Here is a 22,604-nt window from a genome sequence, read left to right on the forward strand (position 1 = left end):
CATAGAAACATAGAAACATAGAAAATAGGTGCAGGAGTAGGCCATTCGGCCCTTCTAGCCTGCACCGCCATTCAGGCCCTGTCTGCCCTCTCAGGTGGACACAAAGAATCCCACAGCACTGTTTCGAAGAGAAGCAGGGGAGTTCTCCCCAGTGTCCTGGCCAATATTTATCCTTCAGCCAACATCACTAAAAATAAAACAGATTACTCGGGCATTGTCACACTGCTGTTTGTGGAAGCTTGCTGTGCGCAATTTAGCTGCTGCGGTTTTAAAAATGTATTCATTGATGGGATGTGGGTGTCACTGGCAAGGCCAGCATTTATTGCCCTTTACTAATTGGCCCCGAGAAGGAGGTGGTGAGCCACCATTTCAGAGGGGCAGTTAAGAGTCAACCACATTGCTGTGGGTCTGGAGTCACATCTAGGCCAGACCAGGTAAGGACGGCAGATTTCCTTCCCTACAGGATGTTAGTGAACCAGATGGGCTTTTACAACAATCCGGTAGTTTTAATGTCACCATTACGAGATTTTTTTATTCCAGATTTATTTATTAACGGAATTTAAATTCTCCAGCTGCCATGGTGGGAATTAAACTCACGTCTCCTGATCATTAGTCCAGACCTCTGCATTACTAGTCCAGTAATGTAACCACAATGCTAACATACCCCTGATTATATTACGACAGTGACTACATTTCAAAACAGTACTTCATTGATTGTAAAGCTATTTGGGACATCCTGATGGCTGAAAGGTGTTATAGAAATGTTCTTTCATCCCGAAGCTAAGGAGGGAGGCTCACTGCCAGGATCGGTGCTCATTATTCCTATACTGTGTTTTTTAAAATTCCTGTGATGTGGGCGTCGCTGGCAAGGTCAGCATTTATTGCCCATCCCGAATTGCCCTCGAGAAGATGGTGGTGAGCCGCCTTCTTGAACCGCTGCTGAAGGTACTCCCACCATGCCGTTAGGGAGGGAGTTCCAGGAATTTGACCCAGGAACAATGAAGGAACGGCGATATATTTTCAAGTCAGGATGTTGTGTGACTTGGAGGGGAACGTGGAGATGGTGGTGCGCCCACTGCCCTGGTCCTTCTAAGTAGCAGAGGTCGCGGGTTTGGGAAGTGCTGCCGAAGAAGCCTTGGCGAGTTGCTGCAGTGCATCTTGTAGATGGTACACACTGCAGCCACGGTGCGCCGATGGTGGAGGGAATGAATGTTTATGGTGGTGGATGGGGTGCCAATCAAGCGGGTTGCCTTGTTGGAGTCTACATAGGGTCTGCCTCAGCTGTGATACCCTGGAACCCAAGTACTCACTATCCACGTTCTCACATAATGATCGGTCACTTGACCCGAGGATGCTGGGGTATCGGGCAATGTAGACCCAACTCCTCAGCACCTTCAAGTGAGATTGGGAAGAAAAGTAGAAACTAAAAGCAGAAATATCTTTTCATTTATTATTCCCAAAATATATCTGCTCCTTGGGAATTGCTCTTTTAAAAGTATAATCTTGGTGCCATTAGCTCAATTTCCTGACCTGCCTTATATTTTACATAATAACCCAGAATTAGAAGCAAAAGGTGGGACATCTGTTTGATAGCAAGTGGAAGTATCACTCAGCACGCTACTGGAAAATCACGCCTTGCATCCCATGGTGTTGAAAGTTCCCTTCCCTCCAAAATCTGCTCTGTGCTAACAAAGGCCATTGTTCTTGGGTTAACAAAGTCCAAAAACCCCAATCTCCGGCCAATCGGACTATGAATAACAAAACAAATAGCAAGAAGAAAACAAAATGTCAATTGCCAACTTACCAAAATGATAAAACAAACGGGCCCAAGGAAACTCCAGATGAAATGGTTATCAATTCTCAGCCAGCAGCTGCAGTGAGAGGAGAGACGTGCACTCAACATAAAATCCACATTGAAAGAAATTTCCATTTACATCGCACTAAAAATCGTTTCTTGAGCTTCATTCTGGGGAGTGATTGTCCCTCCCCTAATTGCCCTCAAGAAGTTGGTGGTGGGTTCTCTTCTTGAACCGCTGCAGCCCATGTGGTGAAGATGCTCCCACAGTGCCTCTGGGTAGGGGAGTTAGAATCATCATAGCATGGTTACAGCACGGAAGGTCATTCAGCCCATTGAGCCCGTGCTGGCTCTCTGCAAGAGCACTTCAGCTCCTCCCACGCCACCGCCCTTTCCCCGTAGCCCTGCATTTTTTTTTTCCCTTCAGGTACTTATCCAATTCGCTTTGGAAAGCTGTGATTGAGTCTGCCTCCGCAATCGTTTCAGGCAGTGCATTCCAGATCCTAACCACTCGCTGCGTAAAAAAGTTTTTCCTTATGTCGCCTTTAGTTCTTTTGCCAATCACCTTCAATCTGTGCCCTCTGGTTCTCGACCCCTCCGCCAATGGGAATAGTTTCCCTCGAGCTACCCTGTCCAGACCCCTCATGATTTTGAACACCTCTATCACATCGCCTCTCATTCTGCTCTGCTCGAAGGAGAACAGCCCCAGCTTCTCCAGTCTATCCATGTAACTGAAGTCCCTCATCCCTGGAATAATTCTTGTAAGTCTTTTCTGCACCCTCTCTAAGGCCTTCACATCCTGCCTAAAGTGCAGTGTCCAGAAATGGACACAAAATTATAGTTGAGGCAGAACCAGTGTTTTTGACAGGGTCATAATAATTTCCACGCTTTTGTACTCTGTTCCTCTTTTTATGAAGCCCAGAATCTGGTATGTTTTTGTAACCGCTTTCTCAACCTGCCCTGCCACCTTCAATGATTTGTGCACATATACCCCCAGGTCTCTCGGTTCATGCACCCCCTTAAGGATTGTACCCTTTAGTTTATATTTCCTCTCCTCATTCTTCCTACCAAAATGTATCACCGCACTTTTCTGCATTAAATTTCATCTGCCACGAGTCCATGCATTCCACCAGCCTGTCTCTGCCCTCTTGAAGTCTATCACTATCCTCCTCACTGTTCACTATACTTCCAAGTGTCATCGACAAATTTTGAGTTCTAGGGATTTAACCTGGATGTTTGATTTACCTGTCTGGTCAACTTCTGACAAATACTACTCTTCAATTAGCCAATTGGATCTATGGATTTCCAATGAGGACGTCAAAATATTTCCCAAAACCCCGAGGAGGTCCATTCCATTGCTCCCCCGCAACTCCCGAGGACCTCGAGTCCTTGCCGGGATGCGACTGATGGACACCGGCGAGGAGCCACTGGTGCTTGCCCAGTGCCTCATTCAGACAGTCGTTCTTCACGTACGAGTCTGGACACCGGGTTTTGTGCAGGATATCTGACATGGAGGACGCATCGCAACCCTGCCCACAAGTGGCAACTTTCCAGCTGTGGACGGGTAACCAGGAACAAGGGTCTCCCCTCTAACTAGGTCTCCCCCACCCCCCTATCCAGGTCTCCCCCGCCCCATACCCAGGTCTCCCCCCCTCCCTAACCAGGCTCCCCGCCCCCCCCCCCCCCTCCCAGGTCTCTCCCCCCTCTACCCAGGTCTCGCCCCCTCTACCCAGGTCGCCCGGTCTCTCCCCACTCTACCCAGGTCTCTCCCCTACCCAGCCCCCGAGGTGCTGAGGCTAATTGCAGCGCACTCAATGCTGTCCCACGCTAAAGGTGCTGTCCTTTAAATGATACTCGCAATTGATGAAGAATGACAAAGCACCAGATACAATGAACTGCACATCAAAACATCTATTGTTAAGAGGAACACTTTCCTGCCATGCTATCCTGAAAGGCACTTGTACAACACCTTAATTTTTAACAAAGTAATGGGATCCACCATTGGGTGAATTAAGACTACATTCCGTACCGAGCAGTTGGCGAGGAATGTGTGAGCTGCCTGATGTCTACTTACGCTTTCTTCGTCCCGTAGCTCTTGTAGTCAACAGCCGCCGAGACTCCCACGATGAGAGCCGGAATGAGGTAGCCGCTGAGGTAAAAGTACTTCTTCCGAGAGTACTCACTCTCAAAGACCTCCACCAGCATGAGATAGAGCTGAACGCCTTCCAAGCACATCCAAGCAAAGGCAGCCAGGAAGAAAAAGTGCAGAAACCCAGCAAATATGGAACAAGCGATCTGAAACAAGAGAAAGGCACCTTCAAAAACCGTGGGAGGAATCGCGTGAGTTTCGGCAGATCGCCTCGGAGAAAATACAGAATTCTCGACTTCCTGCGTTTCCTCCCCAACCAAGGGAGCACAGCTTCCTGTGCACTGGACGTGTCCTCCCACACACCTTGCTAAAACGGTAGGCATCAGCCAGCTATTCTACCACTGGGTGCAGCGCAACCCAGTCTGACCCCGTCCTCGCCCGGCAAAATAACAAAACACCGGAATGAGATCCTCGCCCGTTTCCGGGGAGGAAAGTCAAGCTGCTTTACTGATGGCAAGTGCACTGGGAAATCAACAGCGAGCAGCAGGGAGTCCGGGGACGTCGGAGGCCGACAAAAGGCCCAACGCATCGGAGAGGCGGGAGTGCGAGCAGCAGGGAGAGAAGGCAAAAAAGTAGAAAGAAATCGAAAGGTGACGTCACAGCCAAGGGGGTAAGTGATTGGCTCGTGATTGGTAAGTAGTTTTTTTTTTTCTTTTTCTTTTCTTTATCAGTAAGTAACCTTTAGCATTGTTGTTGCCAAATTAAGTTTATCTAGGGGTTAAGTCATGGCAGGAGAGCTCGGACACATGTTATGCTCCTCCTGTACTATGTGGGAAGTCAGGGACGCTTCCAGTGTCCCCGATGGCTACGTGACCGGGAAGAGTGTCCGGGTGCAACTCCTAACGGACCGCATTGCGGCGCTGGAGCTGCGGGTGGATTCACTCTGGAGCATGCACGATGCTGAGAATGACGTGAATAGCACGTTTAGTGAGTTGGTCTTACCGCAGGTAAAGGGTACACAGCCAGATAGGGAATGGATGACCAGCAGGAAGAGCAGTGCAAGGAAGGTAGTGCAGGGGTCCCCTGCGGTCATCCCCCTGCAAAACAGATACACCGCTTTGGGTACTGTTGAGGGGGATGACTCATCAGGGGAGGGCAGCAGCAGCCAAGTTCATGGCACCATGGGTGGCTCTGCTGCACAGGAGGGCAGGAAAAAGAGAGGGAGAGCTATAGTGTTCGGGGATTCGATTGTAAGGGGAATAGACAGACGTTTCTGCGGCCGCAACCGAGACTCCAGGATGGTATATTGCCTCTCTGGTGCAAGGGTCAAGGATGTCTCGGAGCGGGTGCAGGACATTCTGAAAAGGGAGGGTGAACAGCCAGTTGTCGTGGTGCATATAGGTTCCAACGATATAGGTTAAAAAAAGGGATGCGGTCCTACAAGACGAATTTAGGGAGCGTGGAACTAAATTAAAAAGTAGTACCTCAAAAGTAGTAATCTCAGGATTGCTACCAGTGCCATGTGCTAGTCAGAGTAGGAATCACAGGATAGCTCAGATGAATACGTGGCTTAAGGAGTGGTGCAGCAGAGAGGGATTCAAATTCCTGGGACATTGGAACCGGTTCTGGGGGAGGCGGGACCAGTACAAACCGGACAGTTGGCACCTGGGCAGGACTGGAACCAATGTCCTAGGGGGAGTGTTTGCTAGTGCTGTTGGGGAGGAGTTAAACTAACATGGCAGGGGGATGGGAACCTATGCAGGGAGACAGAGGGAAGTAGAATGGGGGCAGAAGCAAAAGATAGAAAGAAGAAAAGTAAAAGTGGAGGGCAGAGAAACCTAAGGCAAAAAGCAAATAGGGCCACAGTGTAGCAAAATTCTAAAGGGGCAAAATGTGTTAGAAAGACAAGCCTGAAGACTCTGTGCCTCAATGCTAGGAGTATTCGGAATAAGGTGGATGAATTAACTACGCAGATAACAGTTAACGGGTATGATGTAATTGGCATCATGGAGACATGGCTCCAGGGTGACCAAGGCTGGATACTCAACATCCAGGGGTATTCAACATTTAGGAATGATAGACAGAAAGAAAAAGGAGGCGGGGTGGCGTTGCTGGTTAAGGAGGAAATTAATGCAATAGTAAGGAAGGACATTAGCTTGGATGATGTGGAATCGGTATGGGTGGATCTGCGAAATACCAAAGGGGCAGAAAACGCTAGTGGGAGTTGTGTACAGACCACCAAACAGTAGTAGTAAGGTTGGGGACAGCATCAAACAAGAAATTAGGGATGCAAGCAATAAAGCTACAGCAGTTATCATGGGTGACTTTAATCTACATATAGATTGGGCTAACCAAACTGGTAGCAATGCGGTGGAGGAGTATTTCCTGGAGTATATTAGGGATGGTTTTCCAGACCAATATGTCAAGGAACCAACCAGGGAGGTGGTCATCCTAGACTGGGTGATGTGTAATGAGAAAGGACTAATTAGCAATCTTGTTGTGCGAGACACCTTGGGGAAGAGTGACCATAACATGGTAGAATTCTTTATTAAGATGGAGAGTGACACAGTTAATTCAGAAACTAGGGTCCTGAACTTACGGAAAGGTAACTTCGACGGTTTGAAGCGTGAATTGGCTAGAATAGACTGGCAAATGATACTTAAAGGGTTGACAGTGGATAGGCAATGGCAAACATTTAAAGATCACATGGATGAACTCCAGCAATTGTACATCCCTGTCTGGAATAAAAATAAAACGGGAAAGGTGGCTCAACCGTGGCTAACAAGGGAAATTAAGGATAGTGTTAGATCCACGGAAGAGGCAAAAAAATTGGCCAGAAAAAGCAGCAGACCTGAGGACTGAGAGAAATTTAGAATTCAGCAGAGGAGGACAAAGGGTTTAATTAAGAGGGGGAAAATAGAGTACGAGAAGAAACTTACCAGGAACATAAAACTGACTGCAAAAGCTTCTATAGATATGTGAAGAAAAAAAGATTTGTGAATACAAACGTAGGTCTCTTGCAGTCGATTCAGGTGAATTTTTAATGGGGAACAAAGAAATGGCAGGCCAACTGAACAAATACTTTGGTTCTGTCTTCACGAAGGAAGACACAAATAACCTTCTGGAAGTACTGTGGACCGAAGGTCGAGTGAGAAGGAGGAACTGAAGGATATCATTATTAGACGGGAAATTGTGTTAGGGAAATTAATGGGATTGAAGGCCGTTAAATCCCCGGGGCCTGATAGTCTGCATCCCAGAGTACTTAAGGAAATGGCCCTAGAAATAGTGGATGCATTGGTGATCATTTTCCAACAGTCTATCGACTCTGGATCAGTTCCTATGGACTGGAGGGTAGCTAATGTAACACCACTTTTTAAAAAGGGAGGGAGAGAGAAAGCGGGTAATTATAGACCGGTTAAGCCTGACATCAGTGGTAGGGAAAATGTTGGAATCAATTATTAAGGATGAAATAGCAGTGCATTTTGAAAGCAATGACAGGATCGGTCCAAGTCAGCATGGATTTATGAAAGGGAAATCATGCTTGACAAATCTTCTGGAATTTTTTGAAGATGTAACTAGCAGAGTGGACAAGGGAGAACCAGTGGATGTGGTGTATTTGGACTTTCAAAAGGTTTTTGACAAGGTTCCACACAAGAGATTGGTGTGCAAAATTAAAGCACATGGTATTGGGGGTAATATACTGACGTGGACAGAGAACTGGTTGGCAGACAGGAAGCAGAGAGTCAGGATAAACGGGTCCTTTACAGAATGGCAGGCAGTGACTAGTGGAGTGCCGCAGGTCTCAGTGCTGGGACCCAAGCTCTTTACAATATACATCAATGATTTGGATGAAGAAATTGAGTGTAATATCTCCAAATTTGCAGATGACACTAAACTGGGTGGTGGTGTGAGCTGTGAGGGGGACGCTAAGAGGCTGCAGGGTGACTTCGACAGGTGAGGTGAGTGGGCAAATGCATGGCAGATGCAGTATAATGTGGATAAATGTGAGGTTATCCACTTTGGGGGCAAAAACGCAAAGACAGATTAACTGAACGGTAGCAGATTAGGAAAAGGGAAGGTGCAACGAGACCTGGTTGTCATGGTTCATCAGTCATTGAAAGTTTGCATACAGGTACAGCAGGGGTTGAAGGCGGCAAATGGTATGTTGGTCTTCATAGCTAGGGGATTTGAGTATAGGAGCAGGGAGGTCTTACTGCAGTTGTACAGGCCCTTGGTGAGGCCTCACCTGGAATATTGTGTTCAGTTTTGGTCTCCTAATCTGAGGAAGGTTGTTCTTGCTATTGAGGGAGTGCAGCGAAGGTTCAGCAGACTGATTCCCGGGATGCTGGACTGAACATATGAGGAGAGACTGGATCAACTGGGCATTTATACACTGGAGTTTAGAAGGACGAGAGGGGATCTTTTAGAAACATACAAGATTCTGACAGGACGGGACAGGTTAGATGCGGGTAGATTGTTCCCGATGTGGGAGAAGTCCAGAAGTCCAGGGGACACAGTCTAAGGATAAGGGGTAGGCCATTTAGAACTGAGATGAGGAGAAATTTCTTCACTCAGAGAGTTGTTAACCTGTGGAATTCCCTACCGCAGAGAGTTGTTGATGCCAGTTCGTTGGAGATATTCAAGAGGGAGTTAGATATGGCCCTTACGGCTAAGGGGGTCAAGGGGTATGGAGAGAAAGCAGGAAAGGGGTACTGAGGGAATGATCAGCCATGATCTTATTGAATGGTGGTGCAGGCTCGAAGGGCCGAATGGCCTACTCCTGCACCGATTTTCTATGTTTCTATGTTTCTCACACTGCGCAAGAACAATGAAGACTTTCCTATCTAATTCTAATAACTTCATCCATTCTTCACCACTTCCTCTTAAAAGTTGATATAATGACATCCGCCATTCAATGGACCGCAGTGACATTTATATAAATGACAAATCACCAGAAGCCCAATTTAAAATTTTGCAATTTTTAAATAATTCATCATCTTCCCATGTAATTACATTAAAAAAACATAATGCAGATAGCATATGCATCTAATCTATGCGACCTCTGGAATCATTATATGAAATATATGAATATTTGATGAGTAGAGGCGGGAGATTAGAAAAGTAAATGAATAGCAATTATCAAGGAGTTGATGAGTTATTAAGCATTAAAATACTCCATAATTTTGGTTGTTTTCTTCAAAACAATTTCATAGCGGGCTGTTTCATTCAAAATGACTAAAAATGCAATGCCCCTGGTGCTTCTATTCCCCAGTGCCAGTATGGTACAGCATAGCACTGAAATGTGTTGCATCTGTGAGTGGATGGGAGGGACACACGAGAGATCGAGAGAGAGCGAGTGAGAGAGAAAGAGAAAGAGAAGGAAAGCAAAAAAGAACAAAAGAACAAAGTGGGTGGGACTTGAACTGTGAAAGCTCTTCCCGTTTGTCGAAAAGAACTTGCATTTCTATAGCACCTTTCATGGCCTCAGGATGTCCCAAAATGCTTTACAGCCAATGAAGTACTGTTTGAAGTGTCGTCACTGGTGTAATGTAGGGCAACACGCGCAGAAAGCTCCCACCAACAACAATCATCTGTTGTTTGTTTCGGTTGAGGGATATATATTGACCGAGATGCGGGGGATGAGAACTCCCCTGCTGTTCTTTGAAATCGTGCCATGGGATCTTTTACGTCCACCTGAGAGCGCAACGGGGCGGCCTCATCCGAAAGACGGATGAGGCAGAGCGTGGAGTAATGACTGCGAGATGCCAAGCTTGGGTTTAAGGTGGAAGAAAAGCTAAGGAGTAAGGAGTTCCGTGGGTAGAGGGTGTCTCGGGAAAGAATCAGTTAGAGCACGACAAGGAATTAATTGGCTCGAAAAGCGTTTTGGGGTGTCCTGAGGTGGCAAGGGGTGCGACATCACTTATTCAGGCCGGGAATCTGGATTTCAACACAGTAATGATGCAGTGAGCCGAAAGAGACTGTTGGACTGCATGTCTACAGCCCGAGAGGAATGTTAAGAAGCTCACGAACCACAGACGTATCAGTGAGAGAGTGAGGGAAAAGGAGAGCAAGGGAGAGAGAAAGGGAAAAAGAAAAAAAAGAGACACGCAAAATACAAGAGTGGTTGCCTCAATTGGGATGTCAGTCAACATTCGGGTGCAGATAATGCGTGTCTGAGATAGTGCGCGCCCTTACACCCCACTATTTAACCATGCACAATCATGCAAGATCAGCTCATTTAAATCTATTTGTGGCACTTCTAGTGCTTAGCGGGTCAGGCACTGTGAGAGGGGAGCTGAACTGAAATGCTGGGCCTCAATCATCGCGAAACCACCACCGCTCTTCAAATTTCAAAGTGTTGAAAGGGGGACAAAACCCTCCCCCTGTGAAGAGCCGGCAGCTGGAGCCAAAAAGCTGTTGGGCCAGAAACAAAAGCCCGGTTCATGAGGGTGGGAGGGAGCCAGTCAGGGGTCAAAGTCAATCGCCGACAATTTTCATTGAGCTGAGTTGTGATGCCCCTTGAAGTTGAATAGTCCATTGTCATGGTGCACACCTGGAGACTAGGGCAAGTGGGAATGGTACCAGGGGGGTGACTGGCACCCACTGTCGGGGTACACATCTGGAAACTGGGCACGGCACCCTGCAACCATAATCCCAGCAAGGGTCATGGACCGAGGTTTTCTGATCAGAATGATTTTAAATGGCAGAGTTAACCTGTTTAAAATAAAATTTAAAAAAAAGGTTAAAGTAACACGAATTGACAAATCCCGGTTAATGAATGCTGATTCATTGTAGAGCTGCGAGAGAGCTGCACCAAAATAATATGAGTTTTGGCCAATGTGGCCTTCTGGACGTGTTTCAATCCTCTCGAGGGATTGGAGGGGAATCTCCAGGTTTCTCCCCGTCCCCCCCACCCCTGCCTCTAATTGTTATCTGTTCCTTTCTTTTTGCCTGTCCCATCACACGACTGCTGGCGGGTGACGGGTGCTGTTAATCACGTTGCTCAGAGCATCGTGGCTGTATTGGAGCAGGCTCGCTGGATCAGCTAGTCCTTCAGTTATCAAGCACCCATAAGAGATTCACATGGCACCCAAGTGGCTAGGAAGTGTCTTCGGTCATGAGGTGCACAGGGACAGGCGGCATGGACCAGCTGGTCTTTTCCTATCCCGACACTTCCCTATGTTCGAACGTGTTGGGCAGGGGGGGGGCAGAGAATATATTAGACAAGTGTAAGATAGAGCTCCCCCGAGTGGACTACTGCGCCACCTGGTGGACTACCGATGTAATGCAACCACTGCTGTAAATACAATAAAAGGATCAGGTGACGCGGTCACATGACCCATTCCTGTTGAGCCATCTTGTGCGTGTGTGATGTCGTAAATACTATATCACAACATGGAGAAGATGTTTCCCCTTGTGGGGACGTCAAAAACTAGGGGCCATCTTTCCAACATAGTCACCAATAAATCCAATAAGGAATTCAGAAAAAACCTCTTTACTCATGGAGGGTGGATCTCGCTATCACAGGGAGTAGTTGAGGGGTACAGCATAGATGCATTTAAGGGGAAGCGAGATAAGCACATGCGGGAGAAAGGAATAGAAAGATCTGCTGATGGGGCGAGATGAAGCAAGGTGTGGGAAAGAGGCTCGAGTGGAGCTTAAACACCGACATGGAGCAGTTGGGCCGAATGGCCTGTTTCTGTGCTGTAAATTGTATGCATTGAAGAACAATCTTTCAGCGGCAGTTTTATGCAATCAGCTTCAGACTGGATACTCTGGCCGATCAGCTGCACTCAGTGGCTGGCAGGAATGCGATGCACACAGGTCTACAAGCCTTGATTTGTGAAATTCACCCCCCCGCCCCCCCGATCGTCTGATTGTCTGATAGCACAGTTAAAGATGGCTGCTGTTAAACAGTGCTCGAGTCCTAAGCCTTTAACACTGGCGAGTCAAGTTTGATAGACCGGAGGTTGACAGCGGAGTCATGTTTAAACTCGTATCCATTTCAGAACAAAGTCAATTCTTCCCGAGAACAGCATTGCCAGGAAATCAATAGCCAGGCCGGGACCTTACCTCGTAGTTAACCTTATCGATGCCTATGAGGAAGATAAATTCTGCGACAAACAGATTTATGCACAGGTTCTTGTGGATGGTGTTGCGGTCACTCTGGAGGCCTCGGAAGAAACAGAAAGTGAAGATGCAAAGGGCCAGGCAGACGAGGGAGATGACGATTCCCACCCAGGTGATGATGGACAGTACCAGCTCGTGCATCCCGCTGGAGAACTGCAGGCGAAGAATTGGGCAGGTTTAATACACAGACAACGACAGACAGGAAGAGACCCTCTGGTCCACCCACACAAATGCGATACACTCGCTTACAAATATAAAGCAAAGAGAGAATTTGCCTGAAATGTAAGGTAGCGGCAGCAACAACAACTCGTATTTATATAGCGCCTTTAATGTAGTGAAACGCCCCAAAGAGCTGCACAGTATTATGAGGCAACAGTTGGAAATAAATGCTCAAGGGTCATCAGTCGGCTGCTAAGCCGCTCTGAATCTTAGAATCTTACAGCACTGGAGGAGGCCATTCGGCCCATCGTGCCTGTGCCGGCTCTTTGAAAGAGTTATCCAATTAGTCCCACTCCCCCTGCTCTTTCCCCATAGCCCTGTAAATTTTTTCTCCTTCGTGTCTTTCCAATTCCTTTGTGAATGTTACTATTGAACCTACTTGCACCACCCTTCCAGGCAGTGCATTCTGGATCACAACAACTCGCTGCGTAAATATCTTTTTCCTCGTCTTCCCCCCTCTGGCTCTTTTGCCAATGAACCTCCTGTGTCCTCTGGTTACCGACCCTGCTGCCACTGGAAACAAGATCCAAATGGCCTCCGCCCACGCCGTAATTCCGGCTTTGGTGCACCGTTAACCAAAACTGACTCTTGTATCATACAGCGCAGGAGGAGGCCATTCGGCCCATCGTCTCTGTACTGCCTCCTCTGCTCTTTCCCCATAGCCCTGAAATGTGTTCCCCTTGCAAGTATTTATTCATTTCCCATTTGAAAGTTACTATTGAATCTGCTTGCACTGCCCTTTCAGGCAGTGAATTCCGGATCATTACATCTCGCTTCTGGTTCTTTTGCCAATTACCTCAGAATCTGTGGCCTCTGGTTACTGACCCTCCATCCAGTGGAAACAGTTTCTCCCCAACTCCTCCATCAAAATTGCTTTGATGTGCTTTAGAAAAAAACTAGCCGCTAGCTTCTAGCAGAATGAGCCCCGCGATGCATTGGCCAACTCACCTCGACCTCCTTGTGGGCCATGATGATCGCAAAGTTGGTGAGGTGCCTGCACTCGCACTTGGTGTGCGTCCGGTTGGTGTCAATCAGCTTGCAGCCCTGGGTGGACCAGAAGCCCATCATCGTGCGCTCCGAGTAGCTCCAGAAAGAACAGTTGGCGTTGAAGTAGTTGTCAGGCTGGAACAAGTTGAAAGGGAAGCGAGGTGGGGTGGGGTGGGCGGGGGGGGGGGGGAATGAAAAAGAGACCGAGAAAATGTCAAACACTCATTAAAGAAAAAGATTTGCATTGATATAGCGCCTTTCACGACCACCGACCGTCTCAAAGCACTTTACAGCCAATGAGCGGAGAAAAGGCAAACTTACGTCAATGTGCTCCAGGGTGAAGACCACGGGCTCGGTGACGTAGACCCGGCTGGACTCCTTGTTGATGGACGCGGCGATGATGTGGGAGTTCACCGCGATGGAGTAGTTCCGCCCGCTCCCGTCGCCCGCCAGTTTGATGGTCGCATTCTCTGTGCTCAGAAACTGCCCCAAGCTTTTATACAGGGTGAAAACCAGCTTTGCTGCACAAACCAGGAAACGGGGTGGGGGGGGGGGGGGGATGGGTGGGGAAGAGGAGGGGAAAAAAAGTCCCATTTAAAAAAAACAAGACAAACCCTTTCCCTTTCATACCTGTACAGAATACAGGTGTTCTGTGTCAGGATTCGCGGGCCAACCACGCAGCTAATGCAGAAACCTGCAGTTGACCTAAAACATCTGGAAGAGTCCTTACCTTCACGTCATTGCAGAGAAAGAAAAGAGAATGTTTTTTTAAAAAAACAAACAAGTGCACAGCAACAATGATTACGAGAGGAAGATTCCTGCTACTCGTGTGCCCGCCACTTACCGGTCCGACTATTTTGTTTGACAGTGTTGCCCGACAGGTGGATGGAGTTTCCGCCCATGTAGCCCTGGGGAAACCTGAGGTCTTTCACCTGGCCCTCGGTACTCAGCACGCCAACCTCCAGGACTGGGTCAGCCGCATCAAGGGGAGGAAGGGGAGAGAGAAAAGGGGACAGTTTATTTAAAACCCTGCACTGAAATGACAAAAGCATCAGACAATATAACATGTGCTGAAAAATCCTTGTTGTGCTGTCATCCTCCTTTCCCCTCGAGAGGAATTTTTATTTGTTCATTCAAGGCCATCGCTGGCAAGGCCGGCATTTATTGCGCATCCTTAATATGCCTTCGAGAAGGTGGTGGTGAGCCCCCCTCTTGAACCACTGCAGCCTGTGTGGTGAAGGTGCTCTCACAGTGATGTCAGGGAGGGAGTTCCAGGATTTTGACCCAGCGACGATAAAGGAACGGAGATATACTTCCAAGTCAGGATGGTGAGAGACTTGGGAGGGGAACTCGGAAATGGTGGTGTTCCCATGTGCCTGCTACCCTTGTCCTTTTAGATGGTAGAGGTCGCGGATTTGGGACTGTAACGACAGGTCCTCAAAGTGGTGCTCAGGAAATTCTGGGGGCGAGCGATTTACCGCAGCGAGTTATAGTGTGGCCACTTCTTCAAAACAAGAACTGTCCTGTCCACTTTGTTATTAACCCCATTAATGGACACCTTATATGAGCTTAAAACCTGACATTTAAGGAGTGGCAGTATGCTCGTTATAGTTTGTCTTGTCTCCCTCTTCTCCCGAAAAGTGCCCAACCATTGTGTGTGTGGGGAGGAGATGGGAGCAGTGAGGTACGGTTTAGTTAAAGAAAAACTTTCATTTATATAGCACCTTTCACGACCACCGGATGTCTCAAAGCGCTTTACAGCCAATAAAGTACTTTGTGGCGTACAGTCACGGTTGTAATTTACTTGTCACTAAATATCCTCTGGCACCTTGATGAAGTGCGAGTCGAGACGGGCTATCCTATCATGGGGAAGGAAACTGGTTGGAAATTCACAACAGATGTGAGCTCAGGGCTCCGTTTTCAGATCACAGGAACTTGGCACGTATTGCTGAAAGCAGAGATCGCTTATTCCAACAGCAGATCCCACTCGCCACCAACGTGCACTTTTCCAGCTGCGACGCGATCAGGAGCACGAGGCCGGGTGGATTTCTTTCCCTCTCTTCCCTAGTCTCAGGAGCGCTGCCGATAATCACGACGACCCGAACGGTTAACCACAGCGACCCGGCAAAGACTCTGGGGTTGCACCTGGAACACTGTGAGCTGTACGCTCGAGTTATGCCAGGTCTTAACCCGAGCCATTGCGGAGGCCCAACTTACCCTGTGCTTCGGTGCTCTGGTGGCCAGGGGTTTTGAGGGGCGAGAGAAACTGTTTCCACCGGCAGGAGGGTCGGTAACCAGAGGGCACGGATAAGATAATTGGCAAATGAACCAGAGGGGAGATGACAAGATTCTTTTTTAAGCATCTGGAATGTACTGCTTGAAAGGGCGGTGGTAGCAGAGTCAATAGTAACTTTCAAAAGGGAATTGGATAAATACTTGCAGGGGAAACATTTTCCGGGCTATGGGGAAAGAACAGGGGAGTGGGACTAATTGGAAAGCTCTTTCAATGAGTCAGCACCAGCACGGTGGACTGAATGGCCTCCTTCTGCGGTGTGTTCTTCGATACACGGATCGTGCAACTGATGTTGGCTTTGGTACAGCAGTGCAATTGCCATTCTGCTCAATCTGTCCGCTAACGGTTCGGTAGCGACAACACCACAGGCCCCTATGACCTCTGCCAGCGTCACAATCTCGGCTTTGGTGCAACGTAAAACAAAACCGATCCTTGTATCTTCCCCTGAATCATTCTGCTCTTGCTCAATTACGAGTGGCAGTTGTAGGGTAGGACGACAAGAGTGGCAGCCTGATCATTTGGCCATAGCTATATTTTTTTAATGAATTCTCCTGATGTGAACATCGCTGGCAAGGCGGAGCCAAGTGCCCACTCCTAGTTGCCTTGAAAAGCTGGTGGTGGGCCTTCTTCTGTTTGATGCAGCTGGGTGGGCCCTTCGAGGCCACTGCAGAGGGCAATTAAGACCTGGTGCGGAACTGGGGGTGCCGATAAGACCAGCCTGGGTAAGGACAGCAGGTTTCCTTCCCTACAAGGATATTAGTGAACGGATTGGGTTTTAACGGCAATCTGACAGTTTCTTGGTCACTTTTGCTGACTCCAGCTTCTTAGTTCCAGAATTTAAAAACAACTAAATTCCAATTCTCAAACTGCCAGGGTGGAATTGGAACTCGCGTTGTCTGGATTATTAGTCCAGGGTCTCTGGAGTACAAATCCATTAACACAACCGCCACGCCACTGTACCCACTCTGTATTGCACTCACGGCACTGAAACTATGCAATTTCTGCCCTGCAGCACTGTATTTAATTACAAGGAAAATACATCTGCAAGTCTACCAGACAAAAAAGAAACAATGCCATTCATTATATAAATATATTTTGCAGTTTGAATGCAATTCGGAAACACAATGGAGACAGATTTCCTCTCGCTCCCATTTGTCACTGACACCCTAAATGGGAGAACTCTCTTATTGTTTCCTTCCCCCAGAGAGTCTGTAACTAGGTTCTTTTAAAATGCATTTACTATTTGGCCAGAAATAGCCAACGGGTGAGATCTTTCTGCAGCATTTCGGATATGGATTCTCCCTTGATTATCCCATATCAAAGAATCTGTCATCCAAAAGAAATCAGTTAAATCCTGCTCGTCCTCCCAGCCCCAGCCAATCTATACCAGGACACTGGCATCTATCCGACAAGCCCCGTATGTCCCATCCACAATAAAACAGGATAAATCTCAGCTGGCCACTGACCGCCCTTGTCAGCCTCCGCCCAATCATCGGTAAAGTGATGGAAGGAGTCGTCAACAATACCGTCTGCTCACCAATGACATGCTCACCAGGTGGCCAGTTTGGGTACCGCCAGGACCACTCGGCTCCAGACCTCGGCACAGCCTGGGTCCGCACATGGACACAAGAGCTGACTGCCCGAGAGGCGAGGGGAGACTTCGAGGCAGCATTGGACCGGGTGTGCCACCGAGGAGCAAAGCTGAGGTCAATTGGGGTCAATAGGAAAAACCTTCAATGGCTGAAGTGACACTGGACACATGGGAAGATGGCTGTGCTTATTGGAGGTCAGGGCAACGGCCTCCATCCAACTATCTTCAACTGCCTCATCAGTGAACTTCCCGCTGCCAGGAGTGAAAGCTCTACAGTGTTCATAACTCCTCTGATAAAGAAGCAGTCCATGCCAGCCTACAGTAGGACATGGACAACATGCAGACTTGGGGCAACAAGTGGCAGGAAACATTCGCTTTACAATGACCATCTCCAAGAAAAAAAACGCTCAACTATCTGCCTCTGACCCAATAAGGGCACCACCATCGCTGAGTCCTCACCATCAACAGCTCAGGGGGGTCACCATAAATCAAAAGCATTACCGGACCAGCTGTTATAGAAACATAGAAACATAGAAAATAGGTGCAGGAGTAGGCCATTCGGCCCCTCTAGCCTGCACCGCCATTCAACGAGTTCATGGCTGAACATGCAACTTCAGTACCCCATTCCTGCTTTCTCACCATACCCCTTGATTCCCCGAGTAGTAAGGACTTCATCTAACTCCTTTTTGAATATATTTAGGGAATTGGCCTCAACAACTTTCTGTGGTAGAGAATTCCACAGGTTCACCACTCTCTGGGTGAAGAAATTCCTCCTCATCTCGGTCCTAAATGGCTTCCCCCTTATCCTTAGACTGTGTCCCCTGGTTCTGGACTTCCCCAACATTGGGAACATTCTTCCTGCATCTAACCTGTCTAACCCCGTCAGAATTTTAAACGTTTCTATGAGGTCCCCTCTCATTCTTCTGAACTCCAGTGAATACAAGCCCAGTTGATCCAGTCTTTCTTGATAGGTCAGTCCCGCCATCCCGGGAGTCAGTCTGGTGAACCTTCGCTGCACTCCCTCAATAGCAAGAATGTCCTTCCTCAGGTTAGGAGACCAAAACTGTTCACAATACTCCAGGTGTGGCCTCACCAAGGCCCTGTACAATTGTAGCAACACCTCCCTGCCCCTGTACTCAAATCCCCTCGCTATGAAGGCCAACATGCCATTTGCTTTCTTAACCGCCTGCTGTACCTGCATGCCAACCTTCAATGACTGATGTACCATGACACCCAGGTCTCTTTGCACCTCCCCTTTTCCTAATCTGTCACCATTCAGATAATAGTCTGTCTCTCTGTTTTTACCACCAAAGTGGATAACCTCACATTTATCCACATTACACTGTCATCGAGACTATGGCTACAAGAGCAGGCTAGAGGCTGTTTAGCTCAGCACCTGACCCCACAAAGATTGGGCACCCTCTACAAGGCTCAAGTCCAAAGTGCGATGGAATACCTGGATTGGTGCAGGTGCAACAACACAAGAAGCTCGACACCATCCAGCCCCCGTATGATCAAAGCCCCTGCCACTAGACTTGATATTGAATCCCCTTCACCACCAAGCTACTGTGGCTTCAGTTATGTACCATCTGCAGGATGCACTGCAGCACACGTACTTCGACAGCACCTGTTGGATGAGTGACCACCTCTTTCATAAGAACACAAGAAATAGGAACAGGAGTAGGCCATTTGGCCCTTCGTCGGCAATGTGGGCCAAAGCCCATAATGCAGTGAGCCTCGCTAGAAGTGTGCACGTGATTGGTTCAGGCTGTGGTACCTCCCACCCTCCACTCCACCGATAAAAAAACCACTAATGAGGATCACACCAGGAAAAATGGCCAGCTGGACAAGAGGCGTATCCCAGAATGTGTCCGCACCATCAAGAGGCGCCCGGAATGGGCGAAAACATATATATTTCAAACGTATTCCAATATTGAACAATCACATTTAAAACCGGGAGGGTTCTTAACGCATTCTGGGCTAGATTTTCCGATCAGTGTTATTTTAGTGCCACCCGTAACCCAATAAGGATTGGAAAATCTAAGCATGTGTGTTAAAGTACCGACGTGGATGGTACACAGCAGGAGCACTTAGAACCAGTTGCCTCTCCATTCTAATGGAAACTGGTCAAAAGACAAATCCCTCTGCAGTTTGCCACTTGACAGGCATAGTTCTCAGCCAGCACTGCACCAAGCCTGTAATTGTAACGCAGATGTGCCTACTTTAAAGGAAAGCCAAATATAAAGTTTAATTTCATGCCAAGCTGTGTGTGTGATCCTTTCTCCCCGCCCTGCCCCACCCATTATCTCCTTCCTTCTTCCCTTGAAAGCACTGACTCATACATTGGGTACAGACAGTCTAGTACCTTGCCCAAGAGGCCATTGTGCATGTAGAAACAGAGAAACTTACAGCGCTTAAGGAGGCCATTTCGGCCCATTGTGTCCGCGCCAGCCAACAAAGAGCTGCACGGCCCTCGGTCAGCAGCCCTGAAGGTTACATATAAACCTATGAACAACGGCGGAACAATAAAGAGCACCCAGCCCAACCAGTCCACCCCACACAACTGCGACACCCCTTACACTAAAACATTCTACATTCCACCCCAATCGGAGCTATGTGAACTCTTGGGAGAGGCAAAAACCAGATAAAAACCCAGGCCAATTGGGGGTAAAAAAAAAAATCTGGGAAAATTCCTCTCCGACCCATCCAGGCGATTGAAACTAGTCCAGGCCGAAGCGATGAGTTGGCAGGCTACTCACCTGCAGGGGACATCACAAGCTGGGGTTGTGACTCTGTCCTCACTCTCCAGCAAAAGGTTACTGAATAGTGATCGGAAGTGGGGATGCCTTGCTGCTTCTCTTCCCTCACTTCAGTGCAGGAGTCAACCCCAGGGTATATTATGGTCAGTGTGGCTTCACTGCACTGGGAGGTAGAATTTCCACAGGCGTGCAAGCAATTTCCTGCCGTAACGTCAGTGGAAGATGGGTCGGAAAACCCTGGAGAGACGCGCCTATCCGCCACTTCCGCAGGGTTTTCCAGCAATCTTCCATCGAGGGAGATCGGGAGAAGCCGAGGTTAGGGTGGATAGAAACTATTTCCACTGGTGGGACCAGTCCAGATCAAGGGGGTGTGTCCTTAAAATGAGGCCGTTCAGGGGTGGTGTCCGGAAACATGTCTTCACACAAAGGATAGTGGAAATCGGGAACTCCTGCTCCCAAAAATCTGTTGAGGCTGGAAATGTCAAAACTGAGATTGATAGATCTTTGTGAGGCAAAGGTAGTAAGGGTTACTGGACCAAGGAGTGCAAATGGAGTTGTGTTACAGATCATCCACAATCTAACTGAATGGCGGAACACGCTCAAGGGGGTGATTGGCCTCCTCCTGTTCCAACGTTCCAGAACACAGGAGCAGGAGTTTTATGCAGAGACATGAAACACAGCCGTTATTATGGAATAGAAACTTGCACTCCTACTATCGAACAGTGTCTGGATCCCAAAGAATGATCAGATGGAGAGAATGTTTGCTCACGCTGGGAAACAAGCTTCGAACTGAATGTATAATCTGCGACCTTACTGGGTGCAAGGGCTTGTCATTCTAAAGCACATTTAATGTGTTACTAAAGAGGTGAATGGCTCAGTGCTATACTGTCGTATCAGGCAGTGCAACCCTGCTGGTGCAAATGGGGCAATAAGCATCCCTGAAGCAATGAAAGGCCACTTTAGTGCCAATCGGGCTCCGTATACATACTATCGAACAGCGTCTGACTCCCAAAGAATGATCAGATGGAGAGAATGTTTGCTCACGCTGGGAAACAAGCTTCGAACTGAATGTATAATCTGCGACCTTACTGGGTGCAAGGGCTTGTCATTCTAAAGCACAGCCAGCCACGACCTTCAAAATGCCAGGCGGGATCTCAGCATCCGCTGCCTCGTGATGTTGGCTCGGATTGAAACCCTCTCCTGAGCAAAGTCCCAAAGGCTTTTTCCTTCTCATGGCCAGAATTGAACAGCCTGACCACCCTTCGATCTGCAGGTTACTCAGCTCAGGAAAGGGCTGCTGATCACCGCATTGCCTTGCCACAGAATGGAACGCTGACATTTGCCCCCCTCAACGGCCTCACCTTAGTCTGACTACAGCACGATGGAGGACATACACAATCAACCATGGGATTATTTAGAAGAGGAGTTCTCCCTGGATTCCTGGCCAATATTTAGCCCTCAACCAACATGTCTAAAATAGATTATCCAGTTAGTCATTATCACGTGGCTATTTGTGGGAGCTTGCTGTGCGCAAATTGGCTGCCGCGTTTTCCTACGTTACAACAGTGACCACTCTTCAAAAAGTACTGTCATTGGCTGTAAAGCGCCTTGGGACGCCCTGAGGCCGAGTGAGGCCGCTATAGAAATGCAAGTCCTTTTCTTTTCTACAAACGGGAAGAGCTGTCACGGTTCGCGTCCCCGCCCAGCTTGTGTCATCTCTCTCTCTGTGCGCTACGGCAAAGCCACTCACCTATGTTCTCGGTGGGCACCGTGACGGTGGTCGGCTCGATGAGGTTGTCGGCCAGGACGAAGGCGCCTTCCTCCAAGGTGTCGAGCAGCAGCGTGGCTGCGTGGGCCTGCTCTGTCACGTTCATGTCCTTCCACGACTGCAGAGCCTCCGCCCTCAGCAGGTTGTCAACGGTATCCACGATGGCCTGTGAGAGGGGGGGGGTCACAGGGGAAACAGCTGCTGTCAGTATCGCTTCCCGGCCAATCGGCTCGGTCGATTCATGCCCCGTTCAAAACATGCGCCAAAAGCTGCCCTGACTGGCTCTCAGCCCGATTCACAACTGAAACCACTTCCTCTAGTCGGCTGAGCACTGGGCAAGGGGCAAGGGGAGCATGACCTTAAAACTAGTGCCAGGCCATTCAAGGGCGAGGTCAGGAGGCACTTCTTCACACAGAGTGTGGTGGAAATCTGGAACTCGCTCGCCCCCCAAAATCTGTTGTCACTGGGGCTCAATTGAAAATGTCAAAACGGAGAGTGACTGATTTTGGTAGGTAAGGGTGTTAAGGGATACGGAACCAAGGCGGGTAAATGGAATTGAGATGTACAGATCAGCCAAGATCTAATTGAATGGCTGGAGGGGCTGTATGGTCTGCTCCCGTACCAATGTTGCTATAAAAGGCACCTGGAATGACCTGAAGTACGGAGAGGCAATCTGTATCTGTGACAAATGGCTTTTCTGTCCTGCCTGTTTTTGCGCTGGGCCCCTGCAAAGTATTTAATGTGGTGAAACATCCCAAGCTGCTTCCCAAAAGGGACTGGGAGGGTTGGAGGGCCAAGAGAGACAACAAAGCACAGTAAGAAGAGGTGAGCAAAGACATGGACTAAGGGATGGGTTCTGAGGAGGCTGTAGAAAGTGGAGCGAGGCGTGGCAGGAGTTTTGGGAAGACAATTCCCTCATGAGTGGGATACGGTGGCTGAATGGCCAAGCCACTGAAGGTGGAGCTGAGGCAAG

The 22,604-nt window shown here is 48.4% G+C and overlaps 1 protein-coding gene across 11 annotated transcripts in view; it reads right to left on the bottom strand.

The window, feature by feature from the left end:
- adgrl2a (adhesion G protein-coupled receptor L2a) overlaps positions 1-22,604 on the bottom strand; it is a 544,699-nt gene that overhangs the window by 43,621 nt on the left and 478,474 nt on the right. For all 11 annotated transcript variants that reach the window (XM_070886520.1, XM_070886511.1, XM_070886513.1 and 8 more), the window contains 7 exons: positions 21,614-21,797; positions 14,065-14,187; positions 13,542-13,741; positions 13,182-13,355; positions 11,958-12,167; positions 3,870-4,090; positions 1,805-1,871 (listed from right to left, as the gene is read on the bottom strand). In XM_070886520.1, coding sequence (XP_070742621.1) covers positions 1,805-1,871; positions 3,870-4,090; positions 11,958-12,167; positions 13,182-13,355; positions 13,542-13,741; positions 14,065-14,187; positions 21,614-21,797 — 1,179 coding nt within the window. The remainder of the gene's footprint in view (positions 1-1,804; positions 1,872-3,869; positions 4,091-11,957; positions 12,168-13,181; positions 13,356-13,541; positions 13,742-14,064; positions 14,188-21,613; positions 21,798-22,604) is intronic.

The sequence above is a fragment of the Pristiophorus japonicus genome, chromosome 8 (assembly GCF_044704955.1).
Source record: "Pristiophorus japonicus isolate sPriJap1 chromosome 8, sPriJap1.hap1, whole genome shotgun sequence".
Classification (NCBI taxonomy): domain Eukaryota; kingdom Metazoa; phylum Chordata; class Chondrichthyes; family Pristiophoridae; genus Pristiophorus; species Pristiophorus japonicus.